A 15,408-nucleotide genomic window follows, 5' to 3' on the forward strand; every position below is an offset into this window, starting at 1 on the left:
AGAATGTGGACAGCATCTTTTCTCTCTAACTTCCGGGGTGGAGAGGAAATATGTTATCAGGTTGTGCTACAACACCTACACCATCAGTTAACCCCTGTAGAGCTTAGTCACTGAGTGGGATAGGGAATGGTGGGGAAGCCAAGAGTTATTCCAGTACTGACCCCAGAATCAACGAGACAGCACGTGTAACTGCACACACGCTGGCATAGACGTTTACACACACACACACACACACACACACACACACACACACACACACACGCTGGCGTGGACGTTTACACTTGGTCAGATATGCCAGACACGAAAGCTGGCTACAAACAGAAGAGCCAGTAGCAGATGCAAGCCTGTGTCAGTCTGCGGCTCTGACCCTGAGCCGACCACACCCTTACCTGCTCTCCTAGGGACGCATCTAAGAACCTGGAATGCAGTTGATGGCACGAAGCCAGAGAGAAACTCTTCATCTGTGAAAAGAGACGGACATGAGCAGACAGACAGCACATCTGTTGGTTTATTAAAAAACAGAAACAAAAATAAAAAATCCACCAACCAAACAGAAAGACCCAGTCATGTGTAACAGCCAGGTGTGGTCGCACACCTCTGACATCATCCGAGCACACCAGGAACCCGAGCCAGAGGAGCCCTGTGACTTCAAGGCCAGCCTGGGCTCCACAGTGAGCTCCACAACTCCTTTACGCTTAGTGAAATTGTGTCTCACAACCAAACCAACCCCCGGCCCCAACAAAAGCCCCCAAACAAAGCTACTATTAGTTCCGTGTGCAGCAAGTCATCAGCGGGATCTCTCCCAGTCATGGGTTAGAACCACGGTCCACACACCAGAGCAAACACCTCACTCAGCTTAGAAGGGGAGAAAACGGCTTCAGAGAAAGTGTACCTTAGCAAACATACAAGCAGCAAGAACAAAACCCAAGCTAGGCATGGAGTGGTACAGCTCCCAGGACTTAGAAGGCCAAGGCAGGAGGTACAGTAACTCAGGCCAGCTTGATTTTAGGCTAGCCAGGGCTACATGGAGACTCTGTCTTTAAAAACTAAAAGAAAACGAATGGTACCTTCTGGTCAAGGTCACTTGTTAGGAACTTGACTGCTACAGGGTCTGAGGTCTTCTTTTTGGCCTTTTTGCCTTTCCATTTTTGAATGAGCTCTTCTGGTTGGCAAGAGGCAAAGAGCAATCCAAAAATCTGGGCTGCCGTGAGCCACACCCAGCTGTGTGGATGTCTGAGGTGAGAATGCACATGACCTGAAAGAGAAGATGCGTTCTCAGGCACCCTGATTCTCTGGAGGGACAGATGGAGGCACCCATGGAGCTGCTCACAGGCTTGGACCGAGGAGCCGAGGAGCTGCAGAGGAAAATGGCTGTCCCTGCTTCCCAGGCCACAGGAGCCGGGGAGGAGAGGCAGAAAGCCTGGCACCGTCTGGTAAAGGATGCACAGAACATGTGTACATACACAGGAAAGCCCACCGTTCCTAGAGCTGGTGCCACACGAGCTCGTTTCAGAACCCAGGGCGGGAAGATGCTGTTCTCAGACCATCTGTATGTCAGTGATGGAAACGTGTGCAGACACAAGCTTGGTTCTAAAAGAAATTGGTGACGGAAAACAACCATTTCTTTCTGAGGGCCTTCTACTGGGTGTGTGCTCTGGTAACATCCTTTAGACACAATTGTGAAGGAGAGTGCAGCTTTACCTTAGAGGAAAGAAGTGCTCCTGGAAGCTGGGGTCACACAGAGCCCCACCTCACCCAGAACGCAGTGCTTCAGCAATAGGATGGACACCAGGCCTCTCTCTCTCCATCGCTGCTCTTGGCAGGAAGAGTGCAAGTCTAATGTGCAGTCGTTTGACCACTGCACTCTGTGAATGTCCACATACTGACTAATCTAAACGTATATGCTAAAGTTCTGGGTTACACTCTGCATTGGGAGAGTTCTCTAGAGTACACATGGTAATTTAATGTCCTCAAGTGAAAAGGGCGTCTACTGAGCTGTACTGTCATGACATGCTGGCTGAGTACACTAGGACACTAACATCTCTAGGGAACTAAGCCATGTGGGAAACACCTACTTCATAAGCCGACTGGAAGGAAATACACTGTGTGTGTAGATCTCAGACTGTGCTGCCAACAGTCTTACCCCTCTCCCTTCCTCCCGCTGCTCCTTTTTATTAACAAGGACCCCCAAGCTGGGGGAACACAGGAAGGAAAGGGGATGAGGAAGAGCTGGTGTGTGTGTGAGAGTGTGTGTGTGTGAGAGTGTGCATGTGTGTGTGTGAGAGTGTGTGTATGTGTGTGAGTGTGTGTGTGAGTGTATGAGTCTGTGTGTGAGAGTGTATGAGTCTGTGAGAGTGTGCGTGTGTGTGTGTGAGAGTGTGTGAGCGAGTGTGCATGTGTGTGAGAGTGTGTGCGTATGTGTGTGAGAGTGTGTGTGTGAGAGTGTATGAGTGTGTGTGTGAGAGTGTGTGTATGTGAGAGTGTGTGTGTGAGTGTATGAGTCTGTGTGTGAGAGTGTGCGTGTGTGTGTGAGTGTGAGAGTGTGTGTGAGTCTGTGTGTGTGTGTGAGAGTGTATGTGTGTGAGTGTGTGTGAGTGTGAGAGTGTGTGAGAGTGTGTGTGAGAGAGAGTGTGTGTGTGTGTGTGTGTGCGCGCACGCTAGCGTGTGCTTGTGGAGTGAAGGAAACCACGCAGCACTTCGACAACTTTACCTTTTCAAAAATTAATATCCTTTGTTTCATAAATGAAATGAATTAGTGACGAAGAAATACCCTTCCCCCACAAAGAAACATTTCAGTGTAATAATCTGATGGGATCCTTTACGTTTTCCTTATGAACTTAAAAAAATTTACTTTTTGTAGTGTTCTTATTTAATTTTCAAGTTCTTTCAATATTTTTGTAATAACTACAATGTTAGACTAAATACAATACTTACTCCAGATTTTACTCAAAGTCTCAGAGGGCTTGGTAAAGTGAAGAATATTACATTCCTTGATGAGTTTACTTATCAGGGTGAGAAAACCGAACAGCAGGCGATCGGCAGCCTTTTCTTCCGTCTCCTCTATGATCTAAACACATGGAGAACGCATGCCAGTTGACACAATGACCCGGAAGCACCCAATCCACGTCTCTCTAGCACGTTTGTTTCTACTAGGCTTCCCAATCACAGCAACAGCCCTCATTCCCAGCCACCTTACCACTTTGCCAGTATCACGCCCACCTCCCAGCCTTGAGACCAACAATGTTTCTGGATACTGTCAGATACACCCGTGGAGTAAGAAGCTCTGGCTGAGAGTCTCTAACTTCATAGGTCATGGAAGATAATTTGTCTTCACCCCCACTTGGCTTTTAGATAGTATCTCACTGTCTATACCATGCAGGTGTCCAAAGTGCTTGAGATTATGGGTGTGCCATCATGACAGCAGGCTCCCCCTGGGACTATAGGTATGCACTGTGACAGCAGGCTGTCCCTGGGACTATAGGTGTGCATCATGACAGCAGGCTGTCTGTCCCCGGGATTATGGGTGTACATCTCGAGAGCAGGCTGTTACTTGCTTGTTTCTGTGGTGCTAGGGCACGCTGGTAAGCACTCCATTGAGGAAATATTTCCTTTACCAGCTGCAGTGAATTCTTGCTTTGACTAACAACAACTGCATGTTTAAATACTGACTCAATTTGAGTCCCAAGTTTTAGTACCTAGCAAATTACTTACATCTTTAAAACTTTCAGGATCAATTTCCTTTTCAATCACAGGAAGAAGAGTTCCAAGCCTTCTCTCAAAGTCAACTCCTTCACTTTCCACAAATAAACCACAGGCCAGGGCAGCAAGTTGCCTATTTAATCGCTATAAAAAAGCCACAACGGGATGGATTACAGAAAGGCAGATGTCATCAACACCAGAGACAACATGGATAAACGCCATGCGCTGGCCCTCCTATGCGGACCCTAGCTTTATACATGTGTGTTTACCTGGAGTGACAGGAAACTAGAAAAGGGCCAAGGAGAGGAAAACAGAGGTTAAAGGAGAGGGACAGGGAGGATTAAACCTGTCATGTGAGAGCAAAAGGGGGTCGGTGGTAGAAAGGTTCAAGTCAGATGGGGGCCAGAGCACGTGCAGGATCAACCAAATCAAAACTGGATGAAACTAGAATTTTCAAAAAGAGAGAAGAAAATAAACGAGATCCTGGGCAAACGCAGTAAAGGACGGGCCAGCGGTGACGGGGAGAGTGTTAAGGGGGAGAATGAGGAAGACTTCCGTCCAGCAATGGAAAAGCAGACGTGTCAGGCACTCACTCGCTGGAGGGTTCTGCTCCGCTGAACACCCGCAGACGGTTATCCTCTATGGCACCTGGACTTTGTGCCAGTTTAAGAGCTCACGGCTCACACAATCACAGTTACCAACACGGCTGCCGGGACAGGGCGTTCGCTCCAACAGTGTATCTAGCATGCATTCTGATGTAAACTGTGCTAAAAGCGTGTCACTGAGCCATGACCAAAAGCAACACTGACCTTCTTTGCTTCAAACCAGGAGGTAACCAGAGCAAACAGCCAGTCTTTCTTCTCACGGCTGACCTTGCTGAGTAAGGACTTGACTGCCATGGACGCCATCCTTTTGCACATGGCAGAGTCATCGTTGATCATCATTAGGCAGAGAGGAATGAAGAACATCCCGCAGTAGTCATGGAGGAGTCCCTGTGGGACAGCAGGCACCAGTGAGAATGGAACTGCTGTGGCTGCGTGACAACATGGACAACACGGAGCCAGGCTCCCAGGGCCCAGGGGCAACGTACCTGAGGGAAGGTCTCAAACAGATAGGCGATCATTTCTAAAGTGGATTCTCTTCCCGTCTCATGTTCATAACTAGGGCAAGAACGTTAGGTAGACTCAGTACACCATGGTTATTTTAAATTAAAATGTATCAGTTTGTCACCTAGTTTCTTTAAAAGCTGGGAACTACTCCATTCCCTTCATGGTCGTGAATGCATGCACCCAGCAAGCGGCCAGGCAGGTTTAGAGGGAAGCTGTTGGGTTTCCAACATTCTATGTAGACTGATCGGACTGAGTAAAAAGCAACCCACAGAAACAACAGGGAAGTCAAGAGTAACAGAGCAGCATCCACAGAGAAACGGCCACCAGGCCCACGCTGTCCCTTCAAGACTGTCGCCACACTAACAGTACAGAAACTGCCTTCTGCTCCCATGCGGCTCACGGTTGGGCTTACCTCAGCTGAGCCAGCATAAATTCCAGGTTTGGTCTCAGTTTCTCACCGAGGGGATAGTCAAGGATGTACTTCAGGAAAACCTAAGAACAAAGCACGCGGCTGACCATGTGCAGCCTGCCTGTCTAGGCAGGAACCGCACCTTCCCTCCCCTTGTTTCCTTATGAGGCAGGGGACTGACACAGGCACTGGGCTTGCTAGGCCAACGGGACTCCCACCTGCTAAGGTGCTGTCTGGGACTCACAGGAGGGACAAAGCGATGAAGTCAGCCTTTCCAACCAACTCCAGGTTAAGCTGTGTACTAAGCCTAGAACTGTGCCCCTTTCCGATCTCCACGTCATTCACTGAGGTCTGGCTCCACAGCGGCTCCTGCCTATGACCACGTGGTTAAAGCTCCAAACCTAAGCCTGCACATCAAAGCCTCTGTCAGGGGTCGCGGACAGTGTGACCACTGCACTTCCCACCCCTGTGCCGAGCCTAGCACTGTTAACTCTGGCTTAGCTCTTTTCAAGTCCTCACACACTAGGCGACAGAACACAGTGGTGGACAGAGACTCTGAAGTCACTTTCTGGTCCAAACTGTAATTTTTTTTCAAATTACTTATTTATTTAGTGTGTGTGTGTGTGTGTGTGTGTTTGTGTGTGTGTGTGTGTGTGTGCGCGTGCGTATATGCATGGAGGCAGGAGGACAACTTGTAGTTCTTTCCTTCCATCATGTGGGTCCCCGGGATCAAGCTCAGATCACTTGCTGGGGTCGGCAGCGAGCGCTTTTACTTGCTGAGCTGCCTGGCCGGCTAGGCTTCCGTCCTACCCCACTAGTATTCTGGCTTAGTTAAACACACGGTGAAAATGACGGTGCATCCTTCAACTTCCAGAGCCTGGTAAAACAGACACCAGATGCCCACATGAGTGGACTGCGTAAGGGGCTGAGTTGAATCAATAATGCGCTGTGTACAGCCCACTTTGGAATGCCTGTGTGTAACGCACACATCCCATCTCTTGGTGGAGAGGAGGTGACCCCTCCCTGTCGCAGTAGGTGAGAGGGATGTGTGAGAGAGGATCACAAGCCAGAATGAAGATCAGAGAGCATGTGTGATCCAGGGCACATGCTAGTGCTTTACGGCAGCTGACCCTCTGTGCTCATGCCGATTCAGTTCTGGGGATTTACTTCCTCTTCTGCCTGGCCTCCACAGCAGTGTGTGTGCGTGGTCTTCTCTGTCTACCTTCTCCACACGGAGGATCGCACACTTAAGTGTCAGGCCTGGCAGTCAGCACCTTGACCCACAGAGCTCTCACCAGCCAGCGTCTCCATCTGTAACCAGACCACAAGGCCTGCCCAGGCATCTGTGCTCTGCTCTGAAGGACGCTCAGCTCGTCTCACCCCAAAGGCTACTTTCTGAAGGCGGCTACTGCTCCTTCACCTGGAAGACTGGACCCCACTCTCCCGTCACTCCTCACTGCCCTCCTGACCTCCTCCTCTACAGCTTGAGTCTCAGCACACAGCATCAGCGTCACACAAGTCAGTCGTCAGCCCAGTTGGACAGAGGGTCACCTCTCAAACTACAGAAGCCAGCGCTGGCAGGGAGTGGCCCAACGTTTCCTACAGAAACAGGCTCTGTCTCCACACCTGTCTGCACTGGACCCTGGCAGGCTCGCTCTGGGCAGAAATCGCCAGCTTGGATACTTTCCGCATGACATCATCAATTTCTGGGACCAACAATTTTCTTGATAAAATAGCCTAAAATATAAAGGGAAAAGACATAAAAAATTTACACAAAGATGGAAATAAGTAGGCATGATGTTAAAGTGGTCACCGGCAGTTTTCAAACACACAAAAAATAACCAATAGCAAAAGCAATCTTAAGAGATTAAAATGGAAAACATTATATTATGTAGTAGTTCATCAAATTCAGAACAAATGACTCTCTGATATGATATCTAGAGGATGATATTTGTACATAGCTCCCTGGGCTTAGATAAATATATGTATGTATGTGTTTGTGTGTGTGTGTGTGTGTATACACATATGTGTGTGTGTGTGTGTATGTTTATATATGCATGCATGCACACAATGGTGGAGACTGAACTCAGGGCCTTTCACGTTCTGTGTTTTACTACTGAGACCAATCCCAGCTCCTCTGGTCTGGGAAGGTAACTGCAGATCTTATGTTTAAATACTATATCAGGGGCTGGAAAAATGGCTCTGCAGTTAAGAGCATGGGCTGTTTTTCCAGAGGTCCTGAGTTCACTTCCCAGAACCCACATGGTGGCTCATGACTGTCTGTAACTGTGGTCCCATGGGATGCAATGCCCTTTCTATTGTGCAGGCATACATGCAGACAAAATACCCATACAATAAATAAAGAATTCTTTAAAAAGTACTATATAAGCTTATACCTATCAAAATCATCATATCCATCATCAATTAAGTAGCATGCTCCATATTATTCTAAGGATCTGATATGAGTGCATAAATGGCCAGAGCCAACATTTGGGGACATCATACCTTCAGAAGACCAAACGCAGTGGCTTGTCTTGAAGTATCATAAATGTCTTCTTCAGCATAAGCCAGGAGAACCTGAAGCTGTTTCTCAGTTATCTGGTGAGACTTGACTTTCTTTACAACGATGGTAACACACTGTAAGTCACAACAGGGAGTTAACAGCAGCCACCCAGCACGGGGGTCTAATGAAACGAAAAGATGCTGGTCCTGGCTCTCCCTAACTGACGATGGCTGGTCCTGGCTCTCCCTAACTGACGATGGCTGGTCCTGGCTCTCCCTAACTGACGATGGCTGGTCCTGGCTCTCCCACTGATGATGGCAGGTCCTGGCTCTCCCACTGATGATGGCTGGTCCTGGCTCTCCCCAACTGTAACTGTTTCTTCTCACCTTGAAACAATTCACGACCAGGTGGAAGTTCTGGCCCCGGGCAGCCCCCAGTCTTGCATAGTTCTTCAGCAAGAGGAAAAGGTGTTTCGTCAGCTGGTCTGCTTTGGTTGCTATGGAAGGCAGAGGGAACCGCAAGACCCAGATCAGGCACTGCAGAGCACCCGTGATCACCTGAGAAAACAATGCAACTATGACTTAGGACACAGGCAAGGAGCTGAGATATGTCCGCCTACTGTGGGAGATCTAGCTACAAACTGTGAATTTCTTGTTTCTCTAAAAAGTGTTTTTAGATTATTTTACATAAAGAGGGCATCGGACCCCCCAGAGCTGGAGTCATAACTGGTTGTGAGCCATGTGGGTGCTGGGAACAGAGCCCAGGCCCTCTCAAGAGCACCTCTCTTGACTGCTGAGCCACCCCTCCAGGCCCAAGTCAGTCACTCCTTGCTGTGGAAGAACGGACTCCCTATCACAGCAAGTGAACGCAGGTCACAGTCAAAACAAACGCCGCTCATTCACAATGTTCTTAAGGGTTTGGACAGTTTAAGGACTTTTTCCTTAAAATTCAATTTAAAATAGCTTGTCTAATTTCTAGATAGTCCATCTTTATTGTTTGTGTTCTTACAGTGGGCTAGCCTGATGCTCCTTATATTCTAATGCTAATATTGTGTCCCCAAGACTGTTGCCCAGAGATGAGAGTCTGCAGATAGGTCCTAAGTGACCCTGCCCCAAGTAATTTCTGACTGTGAAATAAAGAGGCCAACAGCTGATTTTTGGGCAGAAGGGACATGGGCGGGTTCAGATTTTACGGGCTTGGTGACCCCAAGGAGGACTACAAGAAGAAATAGATACAGGAGGAAGAAGGAGAAGTCTCCATGGGTTAGGTGAGCCATAAGTACATGGCCCTGAGGGCTAGCCAATTGGAGCTAAGAGCAGCCCAGATGAAACATAGTAAATACTGAGTAATAACTCTGAGTTATCATATCAATAGGAAAATAGATTATAACAACATGGAGGGAAGGTATCCACCCAATATTGGGCTGCCTAAGGTTTATTGTAAATATAAAGACTATGTGTGTCTTTTATCTGGGAACAAAATGGTCAAATGCAGGGTAGAAACCCAGAAACCCTGGGTTGCGATTAAATAATTTCTACAACATGTTCTATATACAAGTGTGTGCGTGTGTGTGCGTGTGCGTGTGTGTGTGTGTGTGTGTCTGTCTGTCTGTCCACACACTCTACTGGGTATCACTGGCACTGCTGCTGCCGCCGATGCCACCACTACGTCTTGTGAAGCCCTAGGCTCAATCCAGGGCCCTTCCCATGCGAGGCAGATGTTCTACCACTGACCTACATTCCTCATGAGCCACTGGGCATTATAAATACAAATAACTAGGTGTGGTGGCTCACGCCTGGATTCCCAGCACTTGAGAGGCTGAGGGAGAGGGACCTTGAGTTTGAGGCCAACTTGGGCTACATAGTTAAGAGTCTGTTTCAAAACCCCAAACATAAATATACTTATAATTTCTGTGTTAAGAAGAGACAACAGGGGCTGGAGAGATGGCTCAGTGGTTAAGAGCACCGACTGCTTTTCCAGAGGTCATGAGTTCAATTCCCAGCAACCACATGGTGGCTCACAACCATCTGTAAAGAGATCTGATGCCCTCTTCTGGTGTGTCTGAAGACAGCTACAGTGTACTTACATATAATGAATAAATAGATCTTAAAAAAAAAAAAAAAAAGAAGAAGAAGAAGAGAGACAACAGGCTCAAAACCAGGCCTAAGAACATGTAACATTTTCCACAGTTACATACTATGTACAAGGATAGGGAGCGTGTGCTGGTACTCGGGTGGTAGAGTCCCCGCATCCCCAGGCCCAGACAGGCCTGCAGTCCTGATCCACTCCCTCTAGCACAGGCACCCGCACAGGGCGCATATGAAGAGCTATAAGGGGCCTGGCCATCTGAAAGACCCAGGCTGATGCCTGAGCCTTCTGAGGGACAGAAGCCTGTGTGACTCCGGAGATAAGCATTTCCTCTGTGGAACAGGTGCTCTGCCAAGGAGACGGCAGCTCTGGGGCCCTGAGAGCTCATCACAGACCACGGCTCTCTGCCAGCCCTAGCTTCCCCATTGACATCTGCCTTGGGCCGGGACTACAAGCACTAGTACACTAGTAGCACTAGTATGGGTACAGCACTAGTCTTGTGTGATAAAGTTCTAGGTTCATTCAGAAACAGAACAGGGCTGGGCTCGAGAGCTAGTCTGCTGCTGTCTCAGAGGCTCTAGGTTTGGTTACTAGCATCCAGATTAGACAGCTCACAACTGCCCAGAACTCAGCACTTCAGGGACCCACTACTCTCTTCTGGATCCCGTGGGCATCCAGGTACATATGTAAGAACGCATACACATAAATACAAATAAAGTAAATCTTCAAAATGAAACAATCTGCGTCAGGAGTTAGCAGAGTCAGGGATGAAGCCACGATGATGATGATGACGACCACCATGCAGATGAAGATCAGTATCTGGGGACACTGGAGGTGTTTTGAGATAGCGTAGTAAAAGGACTTTCAAAGATGGTCAGGGCTATCCAAACAAATTTATGTCATCCAACCTCAGGTCCTCATGATCACACAGATGAACTCTGCTTGCTAAGCCTTCTTCCTACATGCCCCCTCTAGTTATTGTCAAGGAGGCAGACAGGGAAGTAAGAGTTCCTGAGGTAAGTTTCAGCCCATGTGAAGGAGCAGACGCTCCAACTCGGACCAATACTCACCTTCACATCCTGGGCACCCAGGCAGTTGATGAGGACAGACACAAAAGGATCCAACATTTCCAGCACACGCTCACTAGAGGACTTGATCTTGGATGTCTTCAAACTCAGGTGCAGCAGCTACAAGGTATGAAGAGGATATTTTACATTATTTCTCCAAAATACTAGGTGGACGAGGTAAAGGAGCTGACTTGCAGAGATGAATATGACATTTCAAGATGCTTCTATTCAAAATAAAACAAGAAATGAAGAAATCCAAGAAGCGACTCTCAGAAAGCCATGCTTGTGGGAACGCAGTCTGTGGCTGAGATGCTGTTCATAAAACGACCACTGAGCATTTACTGGGATTCCAGCACTGGCTCCATGCACAGGGCACAATAATGGCCAGAACAGACCTGGTGCCCACACTGGGGGCTCTTAGCTAGGAACACTCAAAGAGTGAGTTGAGAGCTGAGGGAAGCCAGGCTCACTGCAGTGTGTGTTGGGGTGCTACAGTAGGAGCCTGGAGCCAGGAAAAGAAAAAGGCCCAGGAACTAAAAATGAAATTTTAAAATTCAAAAATTAAAAAGTCTGTCTCATTACCTTAAAAAACACAGTGAAATTCTAATAAATTTAGGTTAGAATAGTAACTCTGAGACAACTGTATATCAAAAATATGGGGGGTTGGGGATTTAGCTCAGTGGTAGAGCGCTTGCCTAGCAACCGCAAGGCCCTGGGTTCGGTCCCCAGCTCTGAAAAAAAAAAAAAAAAAAAAAAAAAGAAAAAAGGAAAAAATATGGCCCAGAATGGTGGTGTATTCTTGTAATCCCAGCACTCGGGGTACAGGGGCAGGTGAACATTGCTAAGTGTGAGGCCAGCCTGGTCTACACAGAGATCCAGGGCAGCCAGAAGGGTGTGCTATTAGAAGTATTGGTGGAGGCAAACGGTAAGTTAACGAACGCACCCTTAACCAGTTCTGGAAGTAATTTGTGGTGCAGCATTGGCACAGGAGGTGGCTGGCACCCAAGATTCTGCAGGTTAAACCGGAAACAAGTTGTAAGGAAGTCTTACCCGAAGTCCAGACTCAATGAATACGTGCATGTTGGTTTTCTTGCTCACGACAGCTTTTGCTCCACCTCGAACCGGAGTTGCAGGGAGCAGAAGGCAGCTCTGGGGTGGCAGTCGAGCGTCAGGCACAGGGGCTGCTGGCTTTCTGCCAATCAATCACATGGGAAAAAAGGAAAGAGCACTGTCATCGATTGGCTCTGAGAGGATGCTGTGGCCTGGAGAACCGAGCAGTGCCGGTGGGGCCCAGCCACTGGAGCTCTGCTCTTCCCTCCCTGCAGACGACCGCCACTGACTGAGCTGCAGCAATCCCTAGACTACGGAACGGGTCTGAGTGAAGACAGGCAGCTAGAGGACACTGCCTGGGGCTGCAATCTGCAATGGAACACCTAGGGGTCCTTTTCAGAACACAGCAAAACCCAAAGCATGGGCACGAGGTGTTTTCAGATCGCTCAAGTTCTACATCTGTTTTTATCAGAACCACAGGGATGTATTTCAAATCCATCCTTCCATTCGGTAAATATTTACAATTGATACTAGAGAATGGTAGGGAGTTAACAGGATGCTGTCATTCATAGCCACCTCATTAAGAGAAAATCTACATTTTTCATTTTCTGAGGTGGGTCTCACTGTGTAACTTGGCTGTCCTGGAATTCACTCTGTAGACCAGGCTGGATTTGAATTCAGATCCCTGCCTCTGCTTCCTGAGTGCTGGGACTAAAGGTCCCACTACACAGGACAAACAAACAAACAAACAGCCCCAAACCCCCATCTCATGTTAAAGTGGAGCTGGGAAGAGCTTGGAAAGCTCTCAGCCTAAACAGCACAAGTGAAGAAGAACTTTGCTATGTAAGCTTGGCTGCTGCATAGTCACAATCCTCCTGCCTCTGCTCCTGAGCGAGCACTGGGATCACAGACATCCATTGACGTAATCAGCTTAATTTTTATTCTGCACTGTGTCAGATTATTAAGTTAACACACTTAAGAGGTGGTGAGTGAAGGGCTGGTCAGAAAGAGAGGCTCACGAGCTGGGTGGTTTAGCTTAAAGTTTTCCCCAAACTTACTTTTCCTTTTCTGTTAGCAGTGGCAGATTTTCACTGACCAAACCGTAACTGAGCAGTAGAAGAGCATCAGCCGTCATGTCTGGATTCACAATTAACCCTGCTATAATTCGGCGTAAGGTTTCATGAACTTTCCGGGCAAGTTTTAAGCTTGTGGTATTTTGTAGGATCTAAATGGGCAAACAGAGAACGGCAATCTGATGAAAAGCCATGTTTCTATCTGCAGTATGGCTCTTCCGCATATTTGCTTTCTAGTGCATTCTTTTTCTAATTAAAAAAAATATATAGTAGTATATCTTCAAGTAGCTATGACATATAAAGTCAAAGTTACTGTGAACCTGTGAACCGAGGTTTCCAAAGGAAAACAGTGTACAGGGCTGACTGGTTAAACCGCAGGGCTGTGGAGAGCTGCAATGTTGCAGGCCCAGAAACAATCTCAGGCTATCGTGAGCCCCATTAAGGGTCATTTACTGTGCACCCCTGTGTTGACCTAACATCCTTGTGACTATCTAGTAAGCCCTTTTGGGAATACACAAACAGACCTCCAGCTTTCACCAGGCCAAAGGCTAAGAATGTCTTCAGATAACTTCATGGGACTCCTGCAGAAACTCTCCACTCTACTGTAACTGACCTACTCAATGTTTCCATAATGTATTCTTTTTTTCTTTTTTCTTTTTTTTGGAGCTGGGGACCGAACCCAGGGCCTTGCGCCTGCTAGGCAAGCGCTCTACCACTGAGCTAAATCCCCAACCTCCATGATGTATTTTTAAATGCCTTGATTTATGACTCTGTTTCTTCTGCTACTATAGAAACTTCATTACTTTGTTACCATGTTTGAATTTATGTTGCCCTCATTCATATTTACCATTTATAAAGAGTATAAAATCTTGCATTTTCTTTAAGGCAAGAGCAGCCTCAACTTTAGGGACAATCACTGTGAATGGTTTCTATGCTTCCATTCCTGTGACTTCCTTTCCTGTTGGTGAGGCTTGGGACAAGTGCTGCAGGTGTCAGCTGCCAAGAGCACTGATTGCAAGTGTGCATGTGTGCACCCTGTGTTCCCCCAAGCAATTAAAAGGCACAAATGCTATTTAAAAGACAGCATGTTAATTAAGGGCTACAATGGCCAGGCCTCAGGACAAACTCAAAGGAACTTAATAGGAACTTGGGACCATCATTGACCTCAGCAAGATACTCAGCACTTCACTGCATGAGAGCCTTTCCACCTTAAAATACATCCAACGTTCTTATGTCAGCCTCAGATAAACTACGGACTCTCTGGAATATGGACTACGGAATAGGTTTACCGACCACCAAGACACCTGAAGTAAGAGCAACTTGTGACCCTGGCCAGCATTTTGGGCTCTAGTTTTAGTATATGAAGCTGTATAACACGAACCATTGACATTATTGAATGCTTATCACTTAAATGGGCAAGGCAAACAGTAAGACAGTAAGTAAACCTGTTCTCTGTAAGGCAAAAGGCACCGGAAAGCCTGTGAGTTTTGGGCCAAAATGGTCTAGAACGAGATCCCTAGTTGCTGTAATGATGCTTCTTTCTAGCCCCCTTCAGCCCAAGCCTCGATTTTCTACCTGTAACAGTGTTTAGAACATTTTCACTTTTTCTTTAACTGTCTGTGTATGAGTGTGTTACCTCAAGAGGCCAGAAAAAGGTGTCAGATACCTTGAAACTGCAGTGATAGATGGCTGTGAGCCACCATGTGGATGCTGGGAATTGAACCTAGCTCCTTGGGAAGAGCAGACAGTGCTCTTAGCACCCACATCTAGCACATTTAATGGCAGCACTCTTCACTTGGCACCATGGCAGCTGTTTAAAGACACAGATGTGCTGTTCACTCACACTCCAGCTCTCAGTGCCTTCCTCTCACGACTATGGGTCCCTGGTCACAGCACACCCCAGGCAAGGCTGCAACCCGGCACGCACACAGCACTTGTTCGCTCCTTTAGCACAAAGGCAATCACAGTCTCGTGCACGGAGAGTGCCCACCTCGCAGGGCTCTCAGGAACTAAAGAAGCGTAACCCTGCTGCTCCCAGTCTCGCACAGACCCTTACCTCTTTTAAGGGAAGAATAAGTTTCGTAACTTGCTGTTTTCCAACGAATTTGCCCAGGATCTCATAAGAGTCGTAACTCTTGCTCCTTCGAGCCTCCATAACTTTGGACAGAATCTGCTTCACTTCCTTTTCTTCGGCAAGCGCACCGAACAATTCATGGTTAAAAATCTTTGAAAGAAAGGGCGAATGGCAGAGATGAGCACTGGGCAAGGCGCCCAGGCACGAAGTCTGTGACAGCAGCTAAAGTAAGCTGCCCTGAGGCCATCAGAGGAGCTTCTGCTAAGTTTTACACATTTCCAGTGCACTTTAGAAACCACTGCAGAAACACCACACAGAGCCACAGTCTACAGTCCA

The 15,408-nt window shown here is 47.6% G+C and overlaps 1 protein-coding gene across 1 annotated transcript in view; it reads right to left on the bottom strand.

Annotated features, from left to right (window-relative positions):
• Positions 1-15,408, bottom strand: part of Utp20 (UTP20 small subunit processome component) — an 80,986-nt gene that overhangs the window by 3,891 nt on the left and 61,687 nt on the right. The window contains exons 45-58 of the mRNA NM_001434545.1: positions 15,055-15,222; positions 12,984-13,150; positions 11,926-12,067; positions 10,879-10,995; positions 8,107-8,277; positions 7,723-7,854; positions 6,844-6,954; positions 5,221-5,300; positions 4,790-4,859; positions 4,509-4,691; positions 3,712-3,843; positions 2,935-3,067; positions 1,068-1,255; positions 390-461 (exon numbers count right to left, since the gene is read on the bottom strand). Of these exons, the coding sequence (NP_001421474.1) occupies positions 390-461; positions 1,068-1,255; positions 2,935-3,067; positions 3,712-3,843; positions 4,509-4,691; positions 4,790-4,859; positions 5,221-5,300; positions 6,844-6,954; positions 7,723-7,854; positions 8,107-8,277; positions 10,879-10,995; positions 11,926-12,067; positions 12,984-13,150; positions 15,055-15,222 (1,866 nt within the window). The remainder of the gene's footprint in view (positions 1-389; positions 462-1,067; positions 1,256-2,934; positions 3,068-3,711; positions 3,844-4,508; positions 4,692-4,789; positions 4,860-5,220; positions 5,301-6,843; positions 6,955-7,722; positions 7,855-8,106; positions 8,278-10,878; positions 10,996-11,925; positions 12,068-12,983; positions 13,151-15,054; positions 15,223-15,408) is intronic.

Source organism: Rattus norvegicus, chromosome 7 (genome assembly GCF_021556685.1).
Source record: "Rattus norvegicus strain SHRSP/BbbUtx chromosome 7, alternate assembly SHRSP_T2T, whole genome shotgun sequence".
NCBI lineage: Eukaryota > Metazoa > Chordata > Mammalia > Rodentia > Muridae > Rattus > Rattus norvegicus.